The sequence below is a fragment of the Aptenodytes forsteri genome, unplaced genomic scaffold (genome assembly GCF_000699145.1).
Source record: "Aptenodytes forsteri isolate BGI_AS27 unplaced genomic scaffold, ASM69914v1 Scaffold433, whole genome shotgun sequence".
NCBI classification, from domain to species: Eukaryota; Metazoa; Chordata; class Aves; order Sphenisciformes; family Spheniscidae; genus Aptenodytes; species Aptenodytes forsteri.
The window spans coordinates 2,137,356-2,161,999 of NW_008795028.1; the positions used below are offsets into that span (position 1 = coordinate 2,137,356).

Sequence of the window (24,644 nt, forward strand, 5' to 3'; positions counted from 1 at the left end):
AGTGAGCGAGCGGCTGCGTGGTGCTCAGTTGCCAACTGAGGTTAAACCACAACAGTGTGTAACATCCTAAAATAGAATTCTCCAACTCAGACATAAGCCATAGTATTGACACAAAGTTACTAATAAAATTATTTCTTCACTGTGGTATGAAGAACAGTCTATATGACCATTAGAGCTTATGAACTTAAAATTTAATACTTATATGGGTTCATGAATAATGAATTTGAAAACTATTTTATCCCTCAGAATTTACCCTTGTTAGATATTACAGGAATCCCAATGAGGCTGTGTAAATTTTCAAACAGGCTGTATTGGAATCCTTGGTTTGCTGACAAATTATGGATTTTATATTATATACACGACACGTTCTTTGGTTGACAGAACTCTAGCAAGTACACAGTTTGCACCTAACTTTCCCTGCAAAGATCAGATTTGACAGTAGGCAACACACTGTGTAAACTACATGCCAGACTCAAGTTATACAGATGTACAGCCCCACACATACCCCTATGCCCATCATCATGTAGGCAGGAAACGGTTGGGTCAGTGACTCACCAAATTATAAACAAATTCGTTTGTACTTAGAACAGACCTGTAGGCACCTACATTTTGCAGAGACTGACTCCTTTCAATAACGTATTTTACGTACTTAAATTAGAGATCTGAGTTTCATTACAGCATTCCCAGTTTCAGAGCAATGTTCCCTGAGAAGCTGCCAAGAGGGTTGAAAGGTAAGGTTAAGGACATATTGGGTGTTAAATCGATGCTGAAAGCTTCAGAGAATTTACTGCTAACTAAATGCATGCAATTTTAATCCAAGAAAATAATTTGGTTCTTATGTAGCACATACATACTTATCCTATCTAAATCAGCATTTTTATATCACATATTAATAATAAACTTCTCAAAATATTGAAAAATATTTCAGAAATTTATATTTATTTTAAATTAAAAGTCAGCACTACTAGTGACATTTATATATCTATATGAATATCTTTGGTACCTGTAAGTGATATGTTTGTGTTGCCATTTCTGTCCTGTTAACGCATAGCGTTTCCGACGAATGTTAAATTTGGAGCTACCTCTTGTTTGGTCAGGCACACCACATCGAGGCTTCTTCATCCAGCTGCAAGAAACAGCACCACATAGTTAAAGCAACAAGAAAGAAAAATTATAACCCAACTAATAAAAACATCACACTTTTTTGAAGTTACAGTATTATCACTTTTGTGTCTACATGCAACAATGACTAACAAAAGGAACAGTTATCTTGTTACCAGATGTATAGTTTGTTGAACTTCATTGCATCCCATGACATTCAGAAACCAATTTATTTGCTGTTATTTTTCCTAGTTTTCTTTTGCTACAGCCTCTGAACAAAGCCTTCACAACTGGACAAGTCTTTCATAGTCAATAATTTATTCTGATTTATTCAAGGTAATTATGATCTGTATTACTAACTTGCTTGCTGAAGGTGAAGTTAAAGTATATACACAAAGATTTAGTCAAACCACTAGTTCCTAAATTATTCTTTGTATTCTGTGATCCTTCTCTTTTGTCTCATTGTCATGATATTTAAACAAGCCTCAAGTTCTTTCAGAGCCCAGTCAACTGCCAGAATTTTTTTTTTAATTCAACATACTGAAACTGCTAATTTTATGATATTATTAAGTTCTTCTATCTTACTCTTTTTCCACACAATGAAGAGTATCTCATTGCAGCTGTAAGCTCCTAGTGGCGATATTTTAAACAAAAATTTTGCTGAAAGAATTCTGCTGAAGAATATTTAATGTTCTGCATAAAATCAAGCTGAAAAGGTCTAAATCACAAACAAGAAAAATGACCATCATAGCAGCACCAGGCTTTCCACAGAAGTGCTCGATTTTTACAATGGCCTTCAATATTTCAATGTTCTCCAATATTTTAAAAACTTCAAATCTGCCAGCATTCCAAATATGTCAAAATTAGGATGATATCTAATTCAAAAGCATGAGTTCAACAGCAGTATCATTGAACTGTTTCTCAGTTGTAGTGTAAGGGGTTATTTAGTTTGAGTAAAAGTGAACAAAATTCAGGTGAAGTTATTATTTTATATGAGCTGAATAGCTGCAGAACAATTTACCATCAAAAAGATAGTAAGATTAAAGACATTCACTGCATAAGTAAAAGACAAATCTCCTCTGTTACTTTTCCAGTTCATTTGACTATTTCTATCATGCCAAATAATTACTGATGTAAAAGCTATAGTTTTCAGATGGTATTTACCACAAGAGTAGTCATACCCTATATTCAGGCTTGCATGAATGAATTTCTGACCATTAAACTGGCATTTAAGCATTGTTTCATAAATAAATATACACACAGCAGCTGTATGTATGTAGGACAGAAAAGTAATTTGAAATGTCATCTCAGAACGTAGACTCCTTTTAAAACATATGCAGGTAACAAAAACTCAAAAAACCCCCCGCCAACCATCTTTTATCTTTTCCAGTATATATTCTTAGTTCAATATAAGCAAAATGAAGAAAATCATCTTGTTTTGTCCAAAACAAAACATGGAATATTTGCAGTACAAAGAAGTAGTGTGTGTGTGTGTATGTGTGTATAAAAAACTACACAATCTAATGAAATCGTTGATTTTTCAGTTCTGTACTCAAGGAATGAGATATGTATTGCAAGTTTTACACCTACTAATACAAGACAAACCACATTGCATACTGCATGAATTTTAAGACATGGGCTAATCCAGTCAAAATCAGACACACTCATTTTCATAAATCTGAGTGAAGAAGTTTAAAAGTACAGCCAGGCTTGTAACACTTCATATATGCTGTAGCTATTCATATATAGCAAACTATTGTTTAAATGCATAAGTAGGAGTTAAGCTCACTAGCCTGTACAAAAATACAAATTTTTAGTGATAGTACCAAGATGGCACTACACCCCACTTGCACTGATAAAGGCTATAGAAGTGCCTGCAAAAACTTTGATGGGTGACACATCCATCAAGTAGTACAAATGGGGAAGGCAAAACTTATGAATTTGCCTGAACTGAAGACACTGAGTTCATAGTTACCTGTTTTAAATAAGAAACAGAATGATTTGCTCTAATTTCTGGTCAGAATGATTACAAAGTATGTGTGGCACATAAAACAGTTCAAAGTATGTGGCACATAAAACAGTTATTTGTATTTGCAAGGAAGACAATTTTCTTTCCCTATTGTCTGCAAAGACAATACTGCAAAATCTATAAAACTTTACCCCATCAGTATTTGCTGAAACACCCTGCAACTTTACTTCAGGTTCCTCTGTTTTTTTAAAAGAAGTGTCAATTCAACAAAGTAGACGTTAATGATTTCTAGGATGAAATATTATTGCATTTGTATTTGCAAGGAAGACAATTTTCTTTCCCTATTGTCTGCAAAGACAATACTGCAAAATCTATAAAACTTTACCCCATCAGTATTTGCTGAAACACCCTGCAACTTTACTTCAGGTTCCTCTGTTTTTTTAAAAGAAGTGTCAATTCAACAAAGTAGACGTTAATGATTTCTAGGATGAAATATTATTGCAAAGTTTAATTTGCTCTAATAATAAAAGAAAATGAAGGAAAGAAGCAGATCTTAGTTACAGACCAAAGGGCAGTTCTATTCTTCTTAGTAAAATGATATCATATTTACACTTCAGCAAATTAGATTAAAATTGGCTCAGACCTCAGAAAACTTTTAGACACATTGTCAGTAATACTTTTTGGCAGTGCATGTTAGATCAGCATGTAGTTACCATGCATTTTAATGACAGGGTATATTTAAATTCTGCTGTTGAAACTGCACACACACACATTGCAGAAAAAGACATATACGGAACAAAAGAGCAGTGTTCTCACCTTAAGGTGGTATCAGTATATCAAAAGAAAGAAGCAAGGAATAAAGCAAGACCAAATAACCATTATATTTTGCTAGAACACTCTACAAAAATGTCAAGGTCTTGTATAAAATATGTAATATATCACTTATAGTTGTATTGTTTCAAGGGCAATGACTTTAAATCAATTGAATTAGACCTCCCCCCCAAAAAAAAGTTTAAATTATTTTGCTTAACTTATGGAGACCTATTTTAATAACAGGGTTTGCTCACTGGCAAGCCAGGGACAAATAAGTGTAAATATTCTAAGTTGTGAATTTAAAAATTAATCTTCAAAGCTGTTATTGAACTAATCTCTCAAGTTATGTCAAAGGTTCAATACTCTTACAGAAAATAATGTTAGCATAAACTGTTTTACACTTAAGATTTAATATAAAAAGTCAAGAACAGTAGGTAGCATCGATCCAAAATTCAACATTGTATTATCTTACTAGAACTACTGACAATCCATTTTTAGCAAAACAAAACATAGCCCAAAATAACATGTTATGAAATTCAAGCCGTCACAATTTGTTCTTGCATTGATTTTGAAGTGGTATGTACTATCAGGAACATTATGCTTGTATCCTTATTGGTTTGGATGGGTAGGGGATGTTCCATGTTGTCATGCTGTCTGGTCCACTAATGTTCTCATTGTTCTTACATGAGGACTGGGATTGTGGTTCACACACGATATAAATCCCAATGTAAATCAAATGGAAGCCTTTGCACAAGTGGTTCACTAGCTTTCAAGAAATTATCTTCATGAAAAGTTTAAGGAAAGATGCAATTTGCAGCCGAAGAGTTGGACTATCACCGAATCTATCACCCAGATCTTAGATGAGCTAAGTTTAGCAGTCAGAATTTTAAACAAATTATTACATGGTTAGTATTGGAGTTCAGTATTTTCTAGCGCAGAAATGAGGCAAAATGTTAACAACTTCTGGCACATAAATTTTCTTTTTTTTTTTTTTAATATGTTAAAAATATTCTTTTAAACGGTAATTGTTCTCACATACTGACTGGGAGGAAGACTTCTGTCAGTAGTAATTATTAATGCTCATGACATTTGGTGATACTTAGTGTGTAATATGCTCTTCCATCTGGGGGGGAATTGACAAATAATACATTCATTTCTATTTTCTTCTAAATATAGGTGCTTTTAACATAATATGATCAAGGTCTTCCATGTTCTTAATTGCTTGTTGGAGCTTAATTAATTTTTTTGAAATAATTGTTTTTCTTTTAAAAAAGGTGCATACTGGTAATGACTTTGCCTCTTTCATCTGTTTGTTTCTGAACTTGTAGAAATCTTTTATGCAGCAGCCCCTCAAAATTAATATTTTATCAGTACTCAATAAAGAGGCTTAATTGTGACTAATGTACTCTATCTGTAGACTACGTCACATCAAATCCGTCTCTTAGCTCCATTAGTTTGAATCTTGATGAGCTATATATGTCAAGAGAATTAAAACAGTTTAGACTCACAGAAAATCTGAAAAGATCAAAATAAAAATATGCAGCAAAACTGTAATGCTCTTCCAGTAGAGAGAGAGCTGAAACTGAACTTCTCATAACTCAAGCCAGTCGCCTAATCATATTTTGTTCTTTGAGGGTTAAGAGGAAGAATCTCTTTCTGTCTCCTCACTTTCTTAAGCCTTCAGGAAAAAGTTTCGGTCTAATGTGGAATCAAAACATTAAAAAAACCTACCTTTGGTTAAACGCCCCCCCTTGTTTACCCCTAATCAAAACTGCTGCTTAGGCTGTATGGTTCTGGTGGTGGTGGGTTTGTTTTGTTTGGGGTTTTTTGGCAGAGTTATAGCAAAAAAGGAAAACAAAAGGGAGAGTCCAACTTGACAGTGCAACTTGACTTAGTGGCTGGGAAAACTATAGACATTTATTTAAGAAAACTACTGAATGGTACCCTTAAACTTTTTGTGAGGAGAGATAGATATGTTTTCTAAACGTCTTTACTCTTCCCTACTGTACTGCGCTATTACAGGACTTTACTGACACTCCTCTAAGTAATAGGAAGCAGTCAAAGAGTGATGTAAGATACTGTATTTCAGCCCTGTAACTGACGATGATTCGTCTTCAAGGCTTCTCACTGAATGTTTGCTGAGGGTACAAGACCTATGTATAGCTTTTATACAAAAACATCTACTAATAAAATGGACCACTGGGTCGATTTCAACAGCTCAAAATTTACCGTTCACTCTTATTCTGTGACTGATAATTAATATATAAACAGCAGAGGTCACACACAGATATGATAACATCTTAATTATGAATCTTGAAGTAAACTTGGTTAGAAGCTCATCTGAGCATTAAAATAAGCACATTTGCCATTTATTTATAAAGGATGACATTAAAATAAAATGAATGCTTTGTTACTATTGCATAGATTTAGTCAGCATCCTATACACAACCATTCTATCTGTACACCAAGAAGTTTGTAATGTACCCCTTTAAACTGCAAAACATATTTTGGAAATAAACAAGTATAGCAGTTTTAACAAAAGACAACAGCTAGTCTTTTTCTACTTAGTATGCTTGGTTTAGGGATGTGAAAAACCAGGACGCCAACAGTAGGTCCATTTTCAGAAGTTTCCTTTTTAATGAATCATTGACTGTGTTTGGTAATATATAAATGAATCACAGAAAATACTGTGGCACCCCATGCAAATGTCAGACAGTATTTTCATTGGGTTTGCCATTGTCATGATACTTGTATTCAGAACGTCCCTCATATTTTTATGCCATTATAATGATGCCTCTTTCTACCACCCACTCTTCCTTGTCCCCAGCAATAAGCATGCATCATGCTTTTCAAGCCACTTGGGAAACAAATTAAAAAATATAGCAAAAACAAGTGAATGGTGAGTAGTAGGGGGAAGATGAACACTGTTCATATTTATTCATACCAAAATACTCATTCAGGGATTATCTTTTCTTCAGAGCAACAAAATCCCCCCAGGAGACTTCTGATGCTGCTGCTGCAGGACATTATTTCTCTGTTAATATCCCCAAAGCTGGTTCCTATCAAGTTACTACTATAACTTCTTCTATTGTTTGTCCTTCTGAAGACGAAGAGGCACATCGTAATCTCTTCTCAAGACATGCTAGAGAGGCAGGTAAATCCTCACGGACAACATGAGAACATATTGTTTTTATGAGGTTCCTGCTGTACTCTTTATTTTCTAATCCCAGCATTGTATGTGATTATAACATATTAATCACAGAGAAACAAATGGTAAACTGTCACATATTTCTGGCCAAAAGAGAGTATATATACTTTCTATGTAGATGAAAGGGAAAATTATTTCAAACATTTACAAAATACTGCCATAAATGAACGATTGAGAAAAAATATGTACCCTTTGATATAGAGTCATATCTCCCAAGAATATTCAGTGGTGTTAATTGATGGTAACTTCAGGCCACAGTTTAGTTTAATGAGTTTATTTTTTTTTTCTCAACACCAATGCAGATGTGACAAGTCTTAAAGAATCAGTTCTGTTCCCAACTTGACTCAAGTTAATGCAACTCCAAATGTGTAAGTAAATGCAGAGTTCATCCAGCATGAGTTATATGTACCTAAAAATTGCTATACTTTAATATATCTTTCTGTGTAGAAGAAAACCATGCATCAAAAGGTTTGGAAGACTCAATATCCACCAGATTGTAAAATTAATGTTTTGGGCTGCTGCATAGATGGATTCCTTTGTCTCCTACATAGCAGAAGAAGTGAAGACAACCTTGCTGACATGCTGGCCAACAAGCCCAATTTAGCAAATATAAACCACTTCCCTTTGCAATTAAAGTTTTGTTTTGGTTTGTTTTTTTTCAACTTGCTAGCTGATACTCTAAACTAAGAGATGGCCTCCGCTTTTCCTTAGGTTACCACTTTCTATCTTCTCTGTATTGCTAACTGTGAACAGATTATTTTCCTTTTAGTGAAATATATTGCCTTTTACAAAGCTGCCACTAATGTGTCTTTAAAAGGCTACTAGTGACTGGTATAGCAGCACTGTCCCCTCAAGGATCAATCACTGAAGCTGTATAAAGAGCCTAGTCTCTCCACCCTGCAGATTGGATCATAAACATGCTTTTGAGCACAGCTCTTCTCACAAGGCATGTATTGCTATTGCATTGCATGTTCTAAGGTCCTTTAAACTCCTAAACTGAGGGATGTGTGATCAACTCACCTCCCCTTAGGGCAGCCCTAAAATCTGCTTTGCTTTATTGCTTTTCAATGCAATAATGCATGAGCCAGTGGAATAAAATGATTTTTCCAATCCTGCCAGCATTTTGGGTAGTCTCTTCCCTAAACTCCAAATGATAGAAAAATCATGCATGTCAGCTACTTTACCAAAAAGGAAAAATGAAAGGTGACACATTGGGTTGGGGCTGGTACATGGGAAATGAAGGATGATTTCCCCCCCCCCCCAAAAAAGCATTTTAGAGTAGTAGAAACATATTTCAATAAAGTAAATGTTGGATATGTAGTGACAGTACTATTTTGTTATTGTTTGCTTTTCAAGCAAAGTAACTTCTTCTAAAATCTCAAGATAATCTTTATTGTATTTTAACTGGAATGAGTTCAACAAGCACTTCAAATCTTAATCCCAGATATGTTTTCTTAATTGTGCACTAATACTTTTTTTTAAAAAATTTTCCTAGCATATTTTTAAAATTTGGCATAGTATAGAGTTGTTTGGAAGTGTCTTTTAATAGCTCTGTTTCACAAAGCTTCTCCGTGTTCAGTCTGTCAGTAAAATCAGACACTGCCAGCTTTACACAACTTCAGAATTGCAAAGGGCATGCAAAACTAATGCAATTTTACTGCGTGTTAAGATGACCACACCTGGTCTTTTGTTACTGGAAACCATTAAATGAATGGACCAGTGGAGTGTGCTAATTTTTTTTTTCAATGAGGATAAGGAAATTTACAATAAAGATTTTCCAGTAAGAAAAGACTCTTTCCACTGTGAAACATTTCATGAATTCTTGCCAATTTTGAATAGGTTTCTCCACTTCCACATTGATAACCTTTTGGCCCTTTCTTTAGTTAACCCTGAAACATTTTCTTTACAATCACATGCCCAAAGGCAGACAGCAGTTAGGCAGGTGACTACCTGCTACCATGAACTACAGAAGATGAAAAAAAAAAAAAAAAGGCAAGGAGAGAGAGAAACATTTTTATCTCTCCCCATCTGAAGCTGCAACACTATTTGGATATCCAGGTCACCCTGTTTCACGTGTTATAAAGTTTTTCCAGTTCTATTTTACCCTGCTTGAAACAGAAAAGTCAAGAGCAGTTCAGTACTGGTTACTTACTCAATTGTGTTCCTGTCCACTTTTCCTGTCATATTAATGCCATAGAACTGCTGCATGGCAGCTATAGCTGATTGCATGGTTTCTGCAGAGCGCAACACCGACATTCGTGGGTCAGTTGGTGGAAGGTAGCCATACTTTTGTAACCATACCTGCAATGACAAGTGCAGTGGCTATTAAATAGAAATTAGAGGTAAATAAAATGCTCCCTAGTAATTAGTTTTGTACCATATATAATGAAGCTAATTCACCGAGCATAAATCCTGTTAGTTTGGGGGTTTGGTTTGGTTTGGCTTTTTCCAGAGAATAAATTCTTTGGGGCTTTTTTTTCAACTCCTTTATTAAATATTCTGCTGATTTAAGACTTACAGTGTTTTCTCCCAGGAGCCAGCTCTCTCTATTATCTGAAACTGCCTGCTTCAATTATTTATTTAATGTATTTATATATTTGAAGTTACAACTTAAGCACCTAACCCTGGCTCTACACACTTCAAGAAATTTTTAAAGCAGAGAAAATATAAAATCTACAATATATACCACATATAATTGACTGTCCGCAGGGTACACAATGATATTCATCAACTACAATAATAAATCCACAAAAGCTCTCACACAGTTATGCTGTATTGTTATTGTCTCTCAAAGAATATGAAAAAGAGGGTGGGGAGAAATTCAGCTTTCCGAGAAGAATATCAAAATCACATACTTATAGGCAAAGCAGGTGGCCAGGAGATGTAGCAGAAGTGAAGTAGGAGAGTCTGTCCTCACTTAGAATAAACTGCCTGATAAGAGGATCTTCCTTTTTAAAACAAGATGGATTTAATGCCAACAGTTTATGTTCTTAATTGTGTAGAAGTAAGAGGGAGAAGGCATGGTCCAAATAACTGAAAGCTTTGTGGATTAAAGCCAATATCTTAAGAACACCTGGAAAAACCCTCTGAAACATGCTGTCTTCTTGAGGCAATGATTCATAAACAAGTAGCTGCAGTTATCTTAATGTTTCTAAGCATTCTCAAAATCTATACAAACCACAGTGTAAGACTTTTGAGGCAATGACAGCACTGATACATCTTTGAAAATGTCTTAGCTTCTCATCTAAGGACTGGAACTACTCACTAGAATGAAAGGTACATACATTGTCAATCTACAAGACACAGTTAAATTATATTGCTGCAGCTTTACTCTCCCCAGTAACGAAGTACTTGTGACCCCATAAATCTGATCTTCTGTTCTTTAAAAAAAAAGAATTAATAGATAAACAAATAAAAAAAGGTTCAGCCACCTCTTTCAAACGTATCACATCCCAGTTCACGGCTTCTGAATCATTACATTAATGAATGCTACCCACCCACTCTCCCCTTATAGTTTGTCGTGGGCTCTGTCTGCCTCATACAACACTACTGGGTTTTTTATCTGTTTATACACACTGTTTATACACAGCTTAACACCAAACTGTGTAGTCTGCAATTTTCAGCCTTAAGTTTAGCTTGCAGAGTCCACCCGATTCAGTTCTGTAGCAGGGTAACCATGTTGGTGGTGCACTCCTCTTTTATGGACCCAGTGAAGAACCTCAAGATGGATGGACTCATTGCTATGGTTCACTTTACTAACACTGAACATGTATTATAGATGAACATTGGCTCAGTGTAAATAAAAGATAAAACTGGCACTAAAGATAGGGGAAATCTTCAGGTTATGAGTTCAGATATTTCTAATTTAATTGTTTGTGAGCTCCACACCACAGGGAGATACAGTACAGACAGGATTAAGACCCAGCCTAACCTCTTTCACCTTCATACTATCTCTATATACAGAAGCCATTCAGAATAAGAAAAAAATTTTGTTTAATAGATACGAAGATGCTCTTATTTCCAGTATAAATGAATTGCTACAATCACCACCTACAACCAACTTTACAAACTCCTGACTTCTTGCACTTTTCAGCTTCAAGGGTGAACTTGTGTACACTGCTTGTGCTAGATTTGGGTCATCACACAAATAATTTAGTTTATGTGTCGCTTTGCACAGCTTATTAGAAGATAGCTCTGAAAGGCCATCTAGAGATGGAAGGTTGGCAAGAGCAATGCAATACATGGAAACAAGACTGTGGAAGTAAGAAGTAAGTTTGACACAGAGTGGGTTGATTTCAATGTAGCGTGTGGAGTCCCTTTGAATTAATATTTAAAATGAATATATTTAAGAATGGAGTTATTTTGAGATTCATCTTCTCAAGTCAGTGATATTAAAACAAACGATCAGTCAGGGAAGAAAAATAATTCTGAGCAGCATGTCACTATTGTCTAAAATGATGCCACCTTCTTGCCACCTTCTCAGCATGAATTGGTGTGCAGACACAGAGCAGGGCGTTTCATGAAGCTCTCTTTCAGGTGCTAAGGGCGCACAAAATTGTTTGGTAAGCTTGTGAGGCCACCTATCACCACTCAAAACCATCCTCACTGTGGCATAACTGAAGGAGACAGAGGTATGGGGTTACAAGTAACCAAATTTACCGGGAGCTAAACCTTCAGATATCTGAACTAGAAAAGCTATAAAGAGAGAGACAGAAAAAATGGCTTGGGGAGTACTGCTCATGGGAGAAGTGGAGTAGAGAGGGCAAACTGGAATCTAGCAGAGTGCCACTGAAGTCACAGTTTTTGGGCAGGACTTTCTTGTCCTGCAGCAAAATGAAAGCCATGGTAACCTCTCACGGTAACCGCAGAAAAACACAGCTGGAAGACAATGGGTTCCACCACTTCCCTCTCTATTACAGTGCTTTACTATCCTACTGCTGTGAAGTTTGCCTTAGAGTTGAATATCCCTTACTATAATTTAAGCCTGTAACTTCTCATTTTACCTGCTACGGGTGAGGGGAACCGATTATTCCTTTCTCCTCTGCAGCAGCCTTTTATGCTTTTGAACGCTCTTATGTGAGTCACTCTTTCTAATCTTTTTTAAATAAACTAAAGAAACCTCTTGTTTAATGTTATTTCATTGTCCACATTAACCTCCAGGAAACTAGAAGCTAAAATCTATCTTTACTAAGCATCTGCTTGCACTAGATTTGTATGTTAGTTCCCATTATTAGCCTATTAACAAACACTGGAGTTTAGCTGAAGCGTTAGGAGTAATTCAGAAGAACACGGACACTCAAACACTTCATTTTGGAAACAAAAACACAGAAACAAAATTAGCCTAAAAATATATTTTCTCACTAATTGAACTTCAAGGCTTATGTCCCATTTATCTATACATTTTAAAATTATAAAACCATGCTTTTCACATGCTTTTTCCACCAGAAAAATTCCTTCACCATAAGTCCACCTTCTCTTTTCATAATTGTAAGGAAAAAGATGAAAGCTGTAGAGATGCTAGGAGTTTGTTGGGGACTTGCCACTTCTGCAGGAGTCCATGGAACCTGTAAGTGCTCAGCACATGAGCTGTATCACCTTCCAGATTTTGCATGTCGTTGACTAGATGCCTAATGTTTGGGGGGTTTCTGCCATGATGAAAAGATCTTTTCATTTTAGTTTGTAACTGCTACTAATGCTATGCTATATGGATCATCTGGCTGTGGAGTAGATAGCACTTTGTCACATGGCTGTATGTATGTCTCCTCTAAAGGAGGAGACTTTGGGCTAACTTAAAGTGTATTAAATGTGTATTAAATACAGCAATGGACTTCAATCATTCAGATCTTCACTAGTTTGGGAAGAAAAAGCATTATAGGGAATCTTCTGCTGGTTTTCATACCTCATATCTCTAATGCCACCAGTTCCTCACTGGTGATGTTTTCTCTTTTTAACAGAAGACACTGATGTGAATTTACAGAATGGGTATATTGTGTATGGTATCTATCTAGTGAGAAAAATACTTCCAAAAAAAAGCATATAACAAGAACATATAGTCCAGGAGAGTCTAACCTAGTCTATCGGAAATGTCTACAGAATGAGAATAAGAATTATGATAGCTAATATAATAGCTTAATGTTTATGATTGGTTTGCTACCTATGGTTGTAATTTGAGATAACTAATCTTTAACAGCTAAAAAAGAGCCTGCGGGTTCAGAATACCTAAGTCTGGAATGACTTGAAGCTCACAAACAAATCCACTTCTTGGAAATTGTATAGCAGGGTGGAAAAGATCTTAAACAGAAGGAATCATCTTCAGACCAAGGGACTATCTTGTTTGTCATTATGAACATGCCAAAACCAAAAAGTCAAAATACCAACCTGCAAACTTTAGTTCTTCAATTACCTGAACTAGAGTTGACCAAGTTCTTTTCTTGTGAATTACTGTGACAACCTTCCCCCCAAAAAAAAATAGATGTGGTATTGGCATAGTCTTAGACACATTAATTATGGTAATTGTGGATTACAGAATTTATAACAAGTACTTAATAATTCAGAAAAGTCTGTGGGATGTCTAGGTTGCAGACTGCACTATAGTGCATACTTAGATACAGTACTAGAAGTAGCAGAGTTGAGCTCACAGTGGGCCAAAGAGGAGGATAAATTAGGCCTCATTGAGTTCAGTGTTGCTGCAGCTAGATAGTTCAACATTAGTTGAGGCATCTCCACTGTTCTAGTATGTATATGCTTTAGTTTTTTCTGCGTTCTGGCTACAAAATGAATGTGAAACTGAACATTCATATCATATAATTCTCAGATAGTACAAAACCAGATTTATCAATACATGACCTTGTATGTCTCTTCCTACATGAAGTCAGGAGGGAGGGGACAGAGTCTGGAATTTCCCCACGCATGTCTGCAGTGACTTAGATAATTTTAAAAGGGAGCTCCTGTTCCCAGTGAGAGGTAATGCCATTGCAAGAATCAAGACTGCAGCCCAAAGCCAGAAGCTCTGCCTGGTTAGCGACTTGAACCAAACTCAAGAGTGCAAGGAGCGGCAAAACTAAAAAGGCAAAATATATTCAAAACTGTTTGCTGATTTCCTCTCATTTATAATTCAAGTTTAATTTAAATATTCTAAATCCTTTGTTTTACTGCCACACTTGTGCATGGAAAAAACAATGTAGCTTGAGAGCAGCAGGAGTGGAAGGTGTAAAAGAGCAGCCGGGAGCACCAGGACAGAGACATTTGCAGATCCCAGGCAGGTGGGGACCTACCAGTAAGTGGCAGATGTGGGATCTGCATGTAACACTGCGCTTGAGAGACTCCGAAATACACTTGGAACAGGGATCAGATATTACCCAGCTCCAAAGGCAGGAGTTACATTGTTCGTTCACTACTTCTACTGAGTGTCTGTACCAAGAGTGGGTTAATGTTATAACAACTGTGACACAAATCCTTGCCTTGGAAAGAAACTCTTTGTACCTTGATCATTCCCTGTAACAGTATGCACATTTATAACTGACTGCAGAATGTGGAACTTATTCATTAGTTGCTCAGGGAAATTTTCTCCAGTCACTAACAGAAGTCTCTGGCATGGACCCAGACCAGTGGAAACACTTCCATGAATAAAACTAACAGTTCTAGTAGACGTAAACACTCAATCATAGAGCACATGTTAGGGGATACTGTCCTTACCTCTTACTAGAATTTCTATAGCTTCTAGGAAAATATGAAGTACTCTGCAGGGATAAGGATGCTATGTTGAATAATCTGTCTGGATAAGTCATGACTGCTTCAGAAAAAAAATGAAACTTCTAGGGCCATGAAGATGATTAAGGGATTGGAGTATTTCTCCTATGAGGAAAGACTGAGAGAGCTGCGACTGTTCAGCCCAGAGAAGAGAAGACGCAGGGGGGATCTTACCTATGTGTACAGATATCTGAAGGGAAGGAGTACAGAAGATGGAGCCAGGCTCTTTTCAGTGGTGCCCAGAGACAGGACCAGAGGCAATGGGCACAAAGTGAAACACAGGAGGTTCCCTCTCAGCATAAGGAAACACTTTTTCACTGTGAGGGTGGTTAAACACTGGCACAGGTTGCCCAGAGACGTAGTAGAGTCTCCATTCTTGGAGGTATTCAAAAGCCAACTGGACATGGTCCTGGGCAGCCTGCTCTAGGTGGCTCTGCTTGCGCAGAGGGTTGGACCAGATGACCTCCAAAGGTCCCTTCCAACCTCAACCATTCTGTGTGATTCTGTGATTCTAGACTGAAGATCCCAAAACTGTAATATCCTGAAGACGTATAGAATCCTGCTCATACTTGCTCAAACCATGGAAAAGTCCCTGAGGGATTAGAAATCCAGGTAAGTCACTACTGATATTTTTATAGTTTTTTTTTCCCCAAGGTCTGTTGTAAAAATTACTCTAAAATTACTCCAGACTAATTCTTATATGGACAAACAAAACAATAGATTCTTCTACTGTGTACACTACTCTCAAACTGAAGTGAATGCATATTTTAGCTCACACAGAGAAAGGTGCATAGGTGCGTACAGGAATATGTTCTGAGGCTGGCTGATCTAACAGAATGTTCAGTTGACTTAATTGCAAAACTTTGGTTTGAACAGAAGACTGCTAACTTTGGTTAAGCATGTACTCCTTGCAAATTATGTTTATAGTGACTGATTTTCTTGGACAGACACTCTTCCCATGGAGAAGGGGAGACTTCATTTGGTATTATAACTCATATACTTGCACCCAGTGTGATTCCAAGATCTCCAAGACAGGAAGAACAGTAGTTGTCTAGGAGGGAAAACATGCTTACATACTTATATTCCTAAACAGCCAGCATGTTTCATAGACCCTCTTACCTTCGGCCTATAAGGCATTGACGCTGCTCCTAAGATGAGGACAAAAAAAGGACTGGCAGAGAATCAGGAAATATGAACATGGAAACAACAATAATTATTAGTATTTACACAGTAGAAGTCAGATAGTTTGCTATAAGAAGCAACAGAGTCTCATTGTGCTACACTGAGCAAAATAAGAATGAGAGTCAATTCCTTCATCAGAAATAGACACTATCTAGTTCAATGTGGAGTGAAGAAAGAGTTTATAGGAAGGAGAGACTGAAAAACCCTATGTACAAGGGGTGTTAAGTAATTCAATCTTTTAAACAAGATAAAGGAAAGAAAATAATGAGTAATTCTTAGTAGTCATCCACAGTCATTGAAAAAAAATTGAGGTGACAGTCTTGGAGATAACAACCTATCTAGCAGAGTGTTGCAAGATTAGGGAAAAAAGTCCTCATGTTCAACGATGAAAATAAGTCCTAGGAAGTTAATTCTCCAGCTCTCTTTCTACAATATCTTTTCAATAACACATTTTGTTTATGAATCTCAAACTAAGGAAGAACTTGGGTGCAATTTTGCAACTTTTTGCCTAATAGCTAAGCAGTCTGGCTTCTGGTATACATTTTGCAAGAATCGTGGTCTACTTCTTTGGCAGCCATCATATTGCGGGGTATGGAGATTGTCCACAAGATTCCATAACCTCCAGTCCCTATAAGACTCATTTTATTTGTCAAACCTTTTACTTTGTTTGCCTCTTTCTCCCCCTCTCTGTGTATCTTCTGCAAGGTTACTTATGTGTTCCTACCTGGAATATCCTTGACCTTTGCTGGGTTTAGATTTTTCTCTTTCTTTTACTGTTTTCTATGGCTTGTTATATGTCACTGTAGAGTTCATTCAGATGCCTGGATCCCAGAACACCACTGGCCAGATCAAGGTGATTGCCTTATATCAAAAACAAAGATGAGGCTGGAGTCAGATCAATCCTGGTTGAGCCACAGGCCCATTAGGTGTTCCTGGGAAAATCAGCTGGCTTTCATGGCAGCAAAAATAAGAATGAGTGATGCTTCTGAACTTTCCTCAGCACAGCATTACAAGAATCCAGACAGGGCTTGGAACATATAAAATGCTATATAAAATGCAACTGTCAGAGGAAGGCAAGAGTTCAGAGTGACTCTTCCATCACACTCCAGATTACCCCACCTTATCATTGCCTTGGTATTAGCATCTTTGATCCCTATAGCTTTGCAATACCTCACCTGCAAGCTGATTATTTTGGTCTAATCTATCTATATATTGCTGGCATTATTTTGACTATGCTTACCATCACAGTATTTTAGTGCAGAGTTGTTTCTTCTATTTCACTATTTCTAAAAGCAAGCAGGGAACTGAACACCAACCAGGAAAACAGAGTTTGCCGCTTAGATCCTACAGCTTAGCACTTGCTTGGAATTTTGTTTCTTCTGTTTTAGATTCTACAAGAGAAAGGCCTATCTCCCCTCACACACATATGCTAAACAACCAAAACAATGCATTTCATCATGAATTCATAAGGACTGCCTCACTACTTCCATCGCCATCCTACAAGCAGCAAAATCTTGAAGTGGCTGGCACTAGCTGGAAATGGCCACAGACATTTTTAGGCTCTGAGAATATCATTGCAGTCAATCATGTACTTCAAAAGAGAGGCATTCATATCAGTAAAATTTAACAGTAATATAGGATTTTTCCTCATATACTGTAAAATCATTAGCAGCAGCATCTTCATCAGACAAACAGAAATTGTATACTACTGTAAGACTAATGTAAAAAACCTTGGTTATTTGGTATGTCTTCTATGGCACAATTATAAATTACATGCTGTCATGTAAAAACAAAAAAAAGATACCAATAGTGTATTAACCAAAAATACATTAATCAGCACTGCCCTTTTTTATATGTGCCAATAGGTTGTTTCAAATTATCTTAATAAAAGTACTAAAATTTTGTTCTAAGACATTTACATAGGAAATACATAAATATATAATGTACCAACAGATGGTGGTGTGCTACTTTAAAAAGGCTTGTGGGAAGGTAGTCCACTGGAATAAAATCAAAAGGTCAAGCTACAAAGTTCCTTTGGGGAAATGATTATTCAAACCATATCTGACATTTGGCGTTTGAATCCATTAGATAAAATAACTTTACTATTCTAGTTTATGCAGTTTTAAATTTGCATCAGTGAAGTAGATAAACATCTATAAGAAATGCGACTTGGCCAATTTTTTTTTTTTCTCCATATCACTTATATTAGTAGTTTTTTTCTCATTTTATAGACATAAGAAACATAATATTTTGAATCATAAACACATCCACTAAATATCTATGCAAATATTTCCTGTATAGATATCAATATCTTGAATATTCTTATATTATGGATTAAACTAAAATTACATTAAAGCAAAAGAATAGAAATGCAACAACACATTGCATATCTTTTGTGGATTTATATTTCATAGGCTTTTTTACTACACCTGTACAGAAAAGATTGCATGTAAATTCATACCGTACTGCACATAAGCAGTTTGAAAGTCTGTGTCTGTAAAAAAACAACTGGCTAGGCTAATGTCAACAGCAAAGTTGCCTTCAGTGGAAACAGGAGGTATTTAACTGAATCAGATAGTTCCTTTATTTTGTTGAATGTTACTTTTAGTTTTTTCTTGTCTATGCCTTTTCAGCAATGAATGATGTCACTACTACTTGCAATATAAGCCTTTATGGCACAGTACGTTTGTTTCCCATGGTCAAAAGAGTTTTTAAATATAAATTGATACTAAATCCACTTTTAAATTTAAAATATCTTTTTTTTTTTGTCTTCTGCTTTTCAAAGTCAGATATATAAGATGTAAAATTTAAGATGCTGCTATTCCTTGCTGGATATCATTCAATATTTTAGAAATCCTTCTTTTTTACAATCAAGCTGGTATAAGATTTGTGATATTTTCAGTACTATAATAGCTCTTTGAAAGATCTGATTCATGTTTTCCTGCAGAAATTTGTAGACAGAAGATGAACATGAATTTCATAAGTACATAAAGTCTACAGATAGTATCAGTTTGTTACTTCCCAGGGAAAGACTGGATGAATGCAATCAACATAAAAGGTAATACTGTGGTTTCCCAAACTACTTTATTTGGTCCACACAGCAGAATGAAAACAAAACAAAAAAAGGTAAATACTACAACACAACATCATTTGAAAGAAAAACTTTGTAACTTCTTGCAAGGAGGCCAAGGAGCTAATGGACAAGAAAGGAAGTAAAATCCCTGATATGTATGATTTCTTTGGAGCAATGCATCCAGTTGGGAGGAAGACGGACAACATTTTAATTCAGCCACTCTCTTCCTGTTTTGCAATGAAGACAATCTATTCAGCCACATAGTAACTCTATCTGATCAGGAGCTGTAAAGATGAAAAGGAAAAGGCAGTACAGAAACCAGCTCGTCCTCTGTCCCATCCTCTTTTAACTTCTGACTTGCTCCCCAGTTTTGAAAATACTGGTCCAGTAGAGGAGTTTCCATGGAATATTGATCTGTAATTAATGTTTCCCACTTTCCTTTCCAACCCTTCTTCAGAAAATGCCTGTGGGAGATGATTCTGCCACAGGGAGGGATCAATCACAATCTAACACTTCCATTTTTACATTTGCTTCTAATGACTCTGATAATTTATGCACATTACACCTGTCTTATTTTCCTTTTGTACATGTGGTTCAAATGGAGCCAGGTAGTGCCCTACAACTGAAGAGGTAACAACATTACTGGTTAAACATTTTTACCTTGGTTTTTTTTTAATCCTCTTCAACAGTGATCACATACCTTTCATAAATTCTGTTTTAGCATGGATCACAACAGGTGAATACAGTAGCTTTTCTGTAGAGAGTTCAAATCTTAAGTAGCAAGAAAAGGTGAATTTAGTACGGGTAAGACACTACCCTTGATTCAGATCACTATGGAATCCATCACAATTGACTCCTGCCATAGATGTTAAGGTGAAGAAAAAAGACAGAAAGTGTAGAGAAAGCTATCTTGCTTGCTATAATAAAGACATATCAATTCTGAAGTAAAACATTTCCTTTCCTTGAAACCATCTCTGTGTAGATTAGTGGCAGAATATGACCAACTCAGGCTAGCTGTATTGACCTCCTACTTTCATAAAGATAAAAAAGTCCTCATACTTCATTTGATAAGTAAATCTATTTTGCTTGCAGTACACTAACACACCAGCTGTTTGTAGCTGTGTGTTTCTGCAAGTAGCAGAAAGACTGCATATATTTCAGTACATCTGCAACTCTCCTTTTTATGTCATCCTCTAAACTCTATTTTTGTTAAAGGGCAGGATTACAAAAATAGAAGGGGGGAAGGGGAAGTGGTGGATTGATGCAAGTGAGGGATGTGACAAGGTGATTCCTGCAGGCAGAAAGGGACATACAGTAATTGCTTCAAAGCAAACCATGGGATTATCTTTTATTAGCTCCCCTATAGGTTATGGTCATGTGTATTGCAATTTTAAAATGTAATAGAACAATTTTAGCTTTGCTTAATTAGGACCTGATGCTGTGAATTCCTGAGTCCTCTCAATAGCCGTAGGGTCAGATGGATGCTTAGAGCACTCAGTACCTGGCAGAAGTCAGTCAAGTGTCTCTATCAGCCAACAGCAAGATTAGGATTTATATATATGTTTATATATATTAAAAAGCTGCTAAAAGAAACTAATTTCATTGCACTCATCACTGGTAACATTTATAAAGCTCAGACATTGTAGTGGTTTCTTTGTATAAATACATTGTTTTTCTAGCTCAAACATGCAGATAGAATCAAGATAGCAGAAAAGGCCAGGGAAAATTATATGTGCATGCTTTTCTGTTTTTTTCTTCCGAGAGACATGGTCTTCCGTGCAATTAAGAAGGATAATATGCAAAACAAGTAACCTAGTACATTTTAGAAATTACATTTGCAATTAATAAACATAATAGGTTCTGTATTCTCATAGCAATGTCATTAGTATGCTAATCCTGTGAACCTAATGTTTAAGCATCCCAAGCAGCACTTTACTTGATATTCATTTGTTTTCAGTTTAACATAATTTTTTTAGACTTGGTCTACCATAAACTAGAGGCAAAATTAGAGCTGGTATTACCCCATTCAGCAATTAAATCCAAATTTCTAAAAGTACGTATACGTTTTTGTACAGGTTCAAACTGCAAATGAGAACAGCTTTTGCATGTATTAAAGCCAAGGGTGTTTACAACTGTTTATCTGTGTATGTATACACTTGATAAAAAAATTATACTTTTTTTTCAGTTTTGGTCTTAGAAACAAGAAAAAAAAATTAGTATAGTGATTGAGTTAGCAATTGTTAATGGACAAACTGATTATTTGATTTATCAGCTCCTATCAGGAAGGAGGAAGAAACCTTAGAAAAAAGGAACAGTGTAAGTTTTGCTATACTGAAAAAAAAAAAAGAAAACAGGGTTAGGAATCAAATGAAGTCCTGCATTTTGCAAATATTAAGCTCTCCTCCAGATTAAGGTACCTCAGAACTGCAACTAAGGAACCAACACCCAAAAACCTTCCAGCCTCTGACCCATGTATTATGAACAAGGAGGAAGAAACCTTAGAAAAAAGGAACAGTGTAAGTTTTGCTATACTGAAAAAAAAAAAAGAAAACAGGGTTAGGAATCAAATGAAGTCCTGCATTTTGCAAATATTAAGCTCTCCTCCAGATTAAGGTACCTCAGAACTGCAACTAAGGAACCAACACCCAAAAACCTTCCAGCCTCTGACCCATGTATTATGAACAAAAGAATACAGATTGTGATTGATGCAGCATAAACTGGTTTGGATACATTGTTTTAGTCCATCCCATCTAGTCTATCCCAAAACAGAACAGACACACAAAACATTTCCAGCTGAGATCTTCCAATATGTGGTGGACATCATGGAAGTAGTATTCTCATTTTGCTGTATCGTTTTTCTGTATGACTGCTAAACTAGAGTTTATTTTAGACACCTGGCAATGTTTTTTTACTTCCTACAGGTAAGAGCTAACAGTATGCTTTTGCATTGTTTGAGGATGATATCTGTATGATAAACATCTGCACTATAAATTTCATTTTTATGAAGCACCATCTCCTTACCTTAAAATTGTGCAAATGACCTTCATCATATCTATTCTAAGGTTCAATTTTTTTAACACATACTTTTTTCTGTAAGCAATTTTTCACAAAAAGTAATCTTTCTTCTGTCTCCCAATCTAATGAATATTCAGTCTGAGAAAAGTGATAAAGTTACCCATCCTTTCTTAACAATGAGAATTTCATGTTAATAAAAAGTAAAAATTCCTAGTGTTACCTTTTAATTTTGGAATGCTCTATGAGATCAGCTTTTAAAGCAATAATAGCTTTCTAACTCAAGAATCTAACTTGTTTTTTTTTTAAAGGCATTTTAAATATATCATTAGGATTCATGTCTTTTTTAGTTTAATAGTGGATTTAATAATGCAGTCATTATCTGAACAGAAACTGGTGCAAAGGTGACTTCCTGAATCTACAGAAGAGTACTTGAAGTGCTCATGCTGCTCTTTGATGATCTTATAAGGAGGAGCAGGGATATGAACAAGACTTTAATGAGAAGTTCCTAGAGAGTGAAAGCTGTGAGGAATCATATTGCTGAGAAAGTTACCCATAGCAAACACAAGGATGTAAATGGAGGCTCAAAGCGTGGCAGCAACCTTTCTTTTCTTTCTCTTTGTAGCAGAAAGTCTGAAGAAGCAGTGATGGAGACCAAGTTTGCAACTTGATGCAAACTTGAAGAAAGTTCTTCTATCTCACAACTATTGAAGGACAGAGCTCCAAAGTTACCAAGCACTTAATAGTCAGAAGTCGATTTGAAGACCCTATTACCTTAACAGAAACTATAACCAACTTTCCATGAGTTGTTATAGTCATTGAAGCATCTCGTGTCTTTTCGATGAAGTTCAGCATCATACTCTTAGGAACCTAAAGCTGCAAGGTGGAAAACTGAAGTTTTCTCCTCATTCAGTTTTACGGATAAAAAGTGAGATATGGTCACATAGCCATACTGCCAAAAAAGTGAGGTACGCCTAATGAAATGAGTGTTTAGCAAGTGGCATTTTTAGATTAATCAAATTTAATTGATCTCTAGTTCCCTTTCCCTTCCTTTCCTCCTTTCTAGAGCAGAAATGCAGTCTTGGTTCAGCACTGGGTAAGTTTTGCAGATGATCTGAAAGCAAAGTAAACCTGAAGGATCTGATAACGTCAAAAGCTCTTAACTGACTGTATGTACTCATGCCAGTATCATTATCCCTATCACATAAACTGATAATCATGATAAGTGATTGGAAACTAAGCATGGGACTAAACATGAGAAATTCCACAATGGATTGTCTCAATAGTGCTTCATCTCCTGCCTTAGTACAAACTCCCTATTGAACAATTACGGAATAATCTGGCTATTGGGGTAAATTCATTTTCACCCCATCAGTTAAAGGTTGTTTTTTTAAAAAGCAATTTTCACTTCAAAGTTTACTGTCCACTTCAACTGGTCCGCATTAATTTTTGAAAAGATTAATAGGACAACTCCGTTTAGCTTTTCCTATTCTTAAGGCCGATCCTATTTAGTCTCCTCAAATGAAACAATATTAATACAGACCCTTATAAAAGGCATTCCCTTACTCAAATTTCTCCTCCACCTTTTCTAGAATTTTGTCTTTTCTTGATGAATCACTTCCTGAGATGAAGTTGTCAGAACCTAACAAATACTGTGCATTAATGATATTAAAATATTCAATAATTTTTAAAATTGTTTTTAAATGTCCTAGCATTTTCCTTTTGTAGCACAGTGAACAGCTGTTTTCGCTGAGCTGTCCAAAGCATTGACCAAGGCTCTTCCCTCAGTGATTACATTAAATTTAGAAATATACGACGTGTGTGAGAAATTCAAATTATCCCGTCTAGTATGCATTACCTTATCAGCACTGCATTTCACCTGCCACCCTCAATAAATTGACAACCACTCACTCCAATCCACACATTCTGAGAACTGTACTATAGCACTCAGCAAATAACTTCTCTCTCAAAATAAATTCTTATCATAAACTCACTTCTTAAAATCTGTGGGAAAAAGTCTTGCACGGGTAAGCAGCTAATGGAATAAGTTTCAAAGTTTTAAGAAATATTCTTTTCACTGGCAAGTTGAAAATCAGATTGGATTGTCTTTTCCCTAATGGATGTGCTTTATTTCAAAGCAGAATTAGTTCAGGGAAGTCCTGTGACCTTTACTATGAAAGCAGGATGATCAACAGTCGTCTTTGAGAACAGGTCTCACATTATTTTCCTCCTAGAGTTAACAATCTTCTTAGAGATAATAATTCTTCATGGAGAGGAATATGTGACGGGATACTTGTACAATCACCATGGCAGTAGCTATTAGACTTGCATTTTTGCATATCATGATCTAGAAATCATTAGTCTTTCTTTTGTGCCTGTTCACTTTATCTCAGCCCCACAAAACACATGTGGCTGTGACAGCAAAGAGGTAATGCTTACCGTAAGCGAAAGCTGTATATTTAAGCGATATGCATCATAAGAGTTTGGGAGGTCTGACAATTGATGCCTCCAGGGAACAGTGCAGAAGCCTTAATGAA

The 24,644-nt window shown here is 36.0% G+C and overlaps 1 protein-coding gene across 1 annotated transcript in view; it reads right to left on the reverse strand.

The window, feature by feature from the left end:
- Window positions 1–24,644, reverse strand: part of MMP16 (matrix metallopeptidase 16) — a 191,954-nt gene that overhangs the window by 91,097 nt on the left and 76,213 nt on the right. Inside the window, exons 2-3 of the mRNA XM_009276043.2 lie at window positions 9,244–9,392; window positions 1,004–1,126 (exon numbers count right to left, since the gene is read on the reverse strand). Coding sequence (XP_009274318.1) covers window positions 1,004–1,126; window positions 9,244–9,392 — 272 coding nt within the window. The remainder of the gene's footprint in view (window positions 1–1,003; window positions 1,127–9,243; window positions 9,393–24,644) is intronic.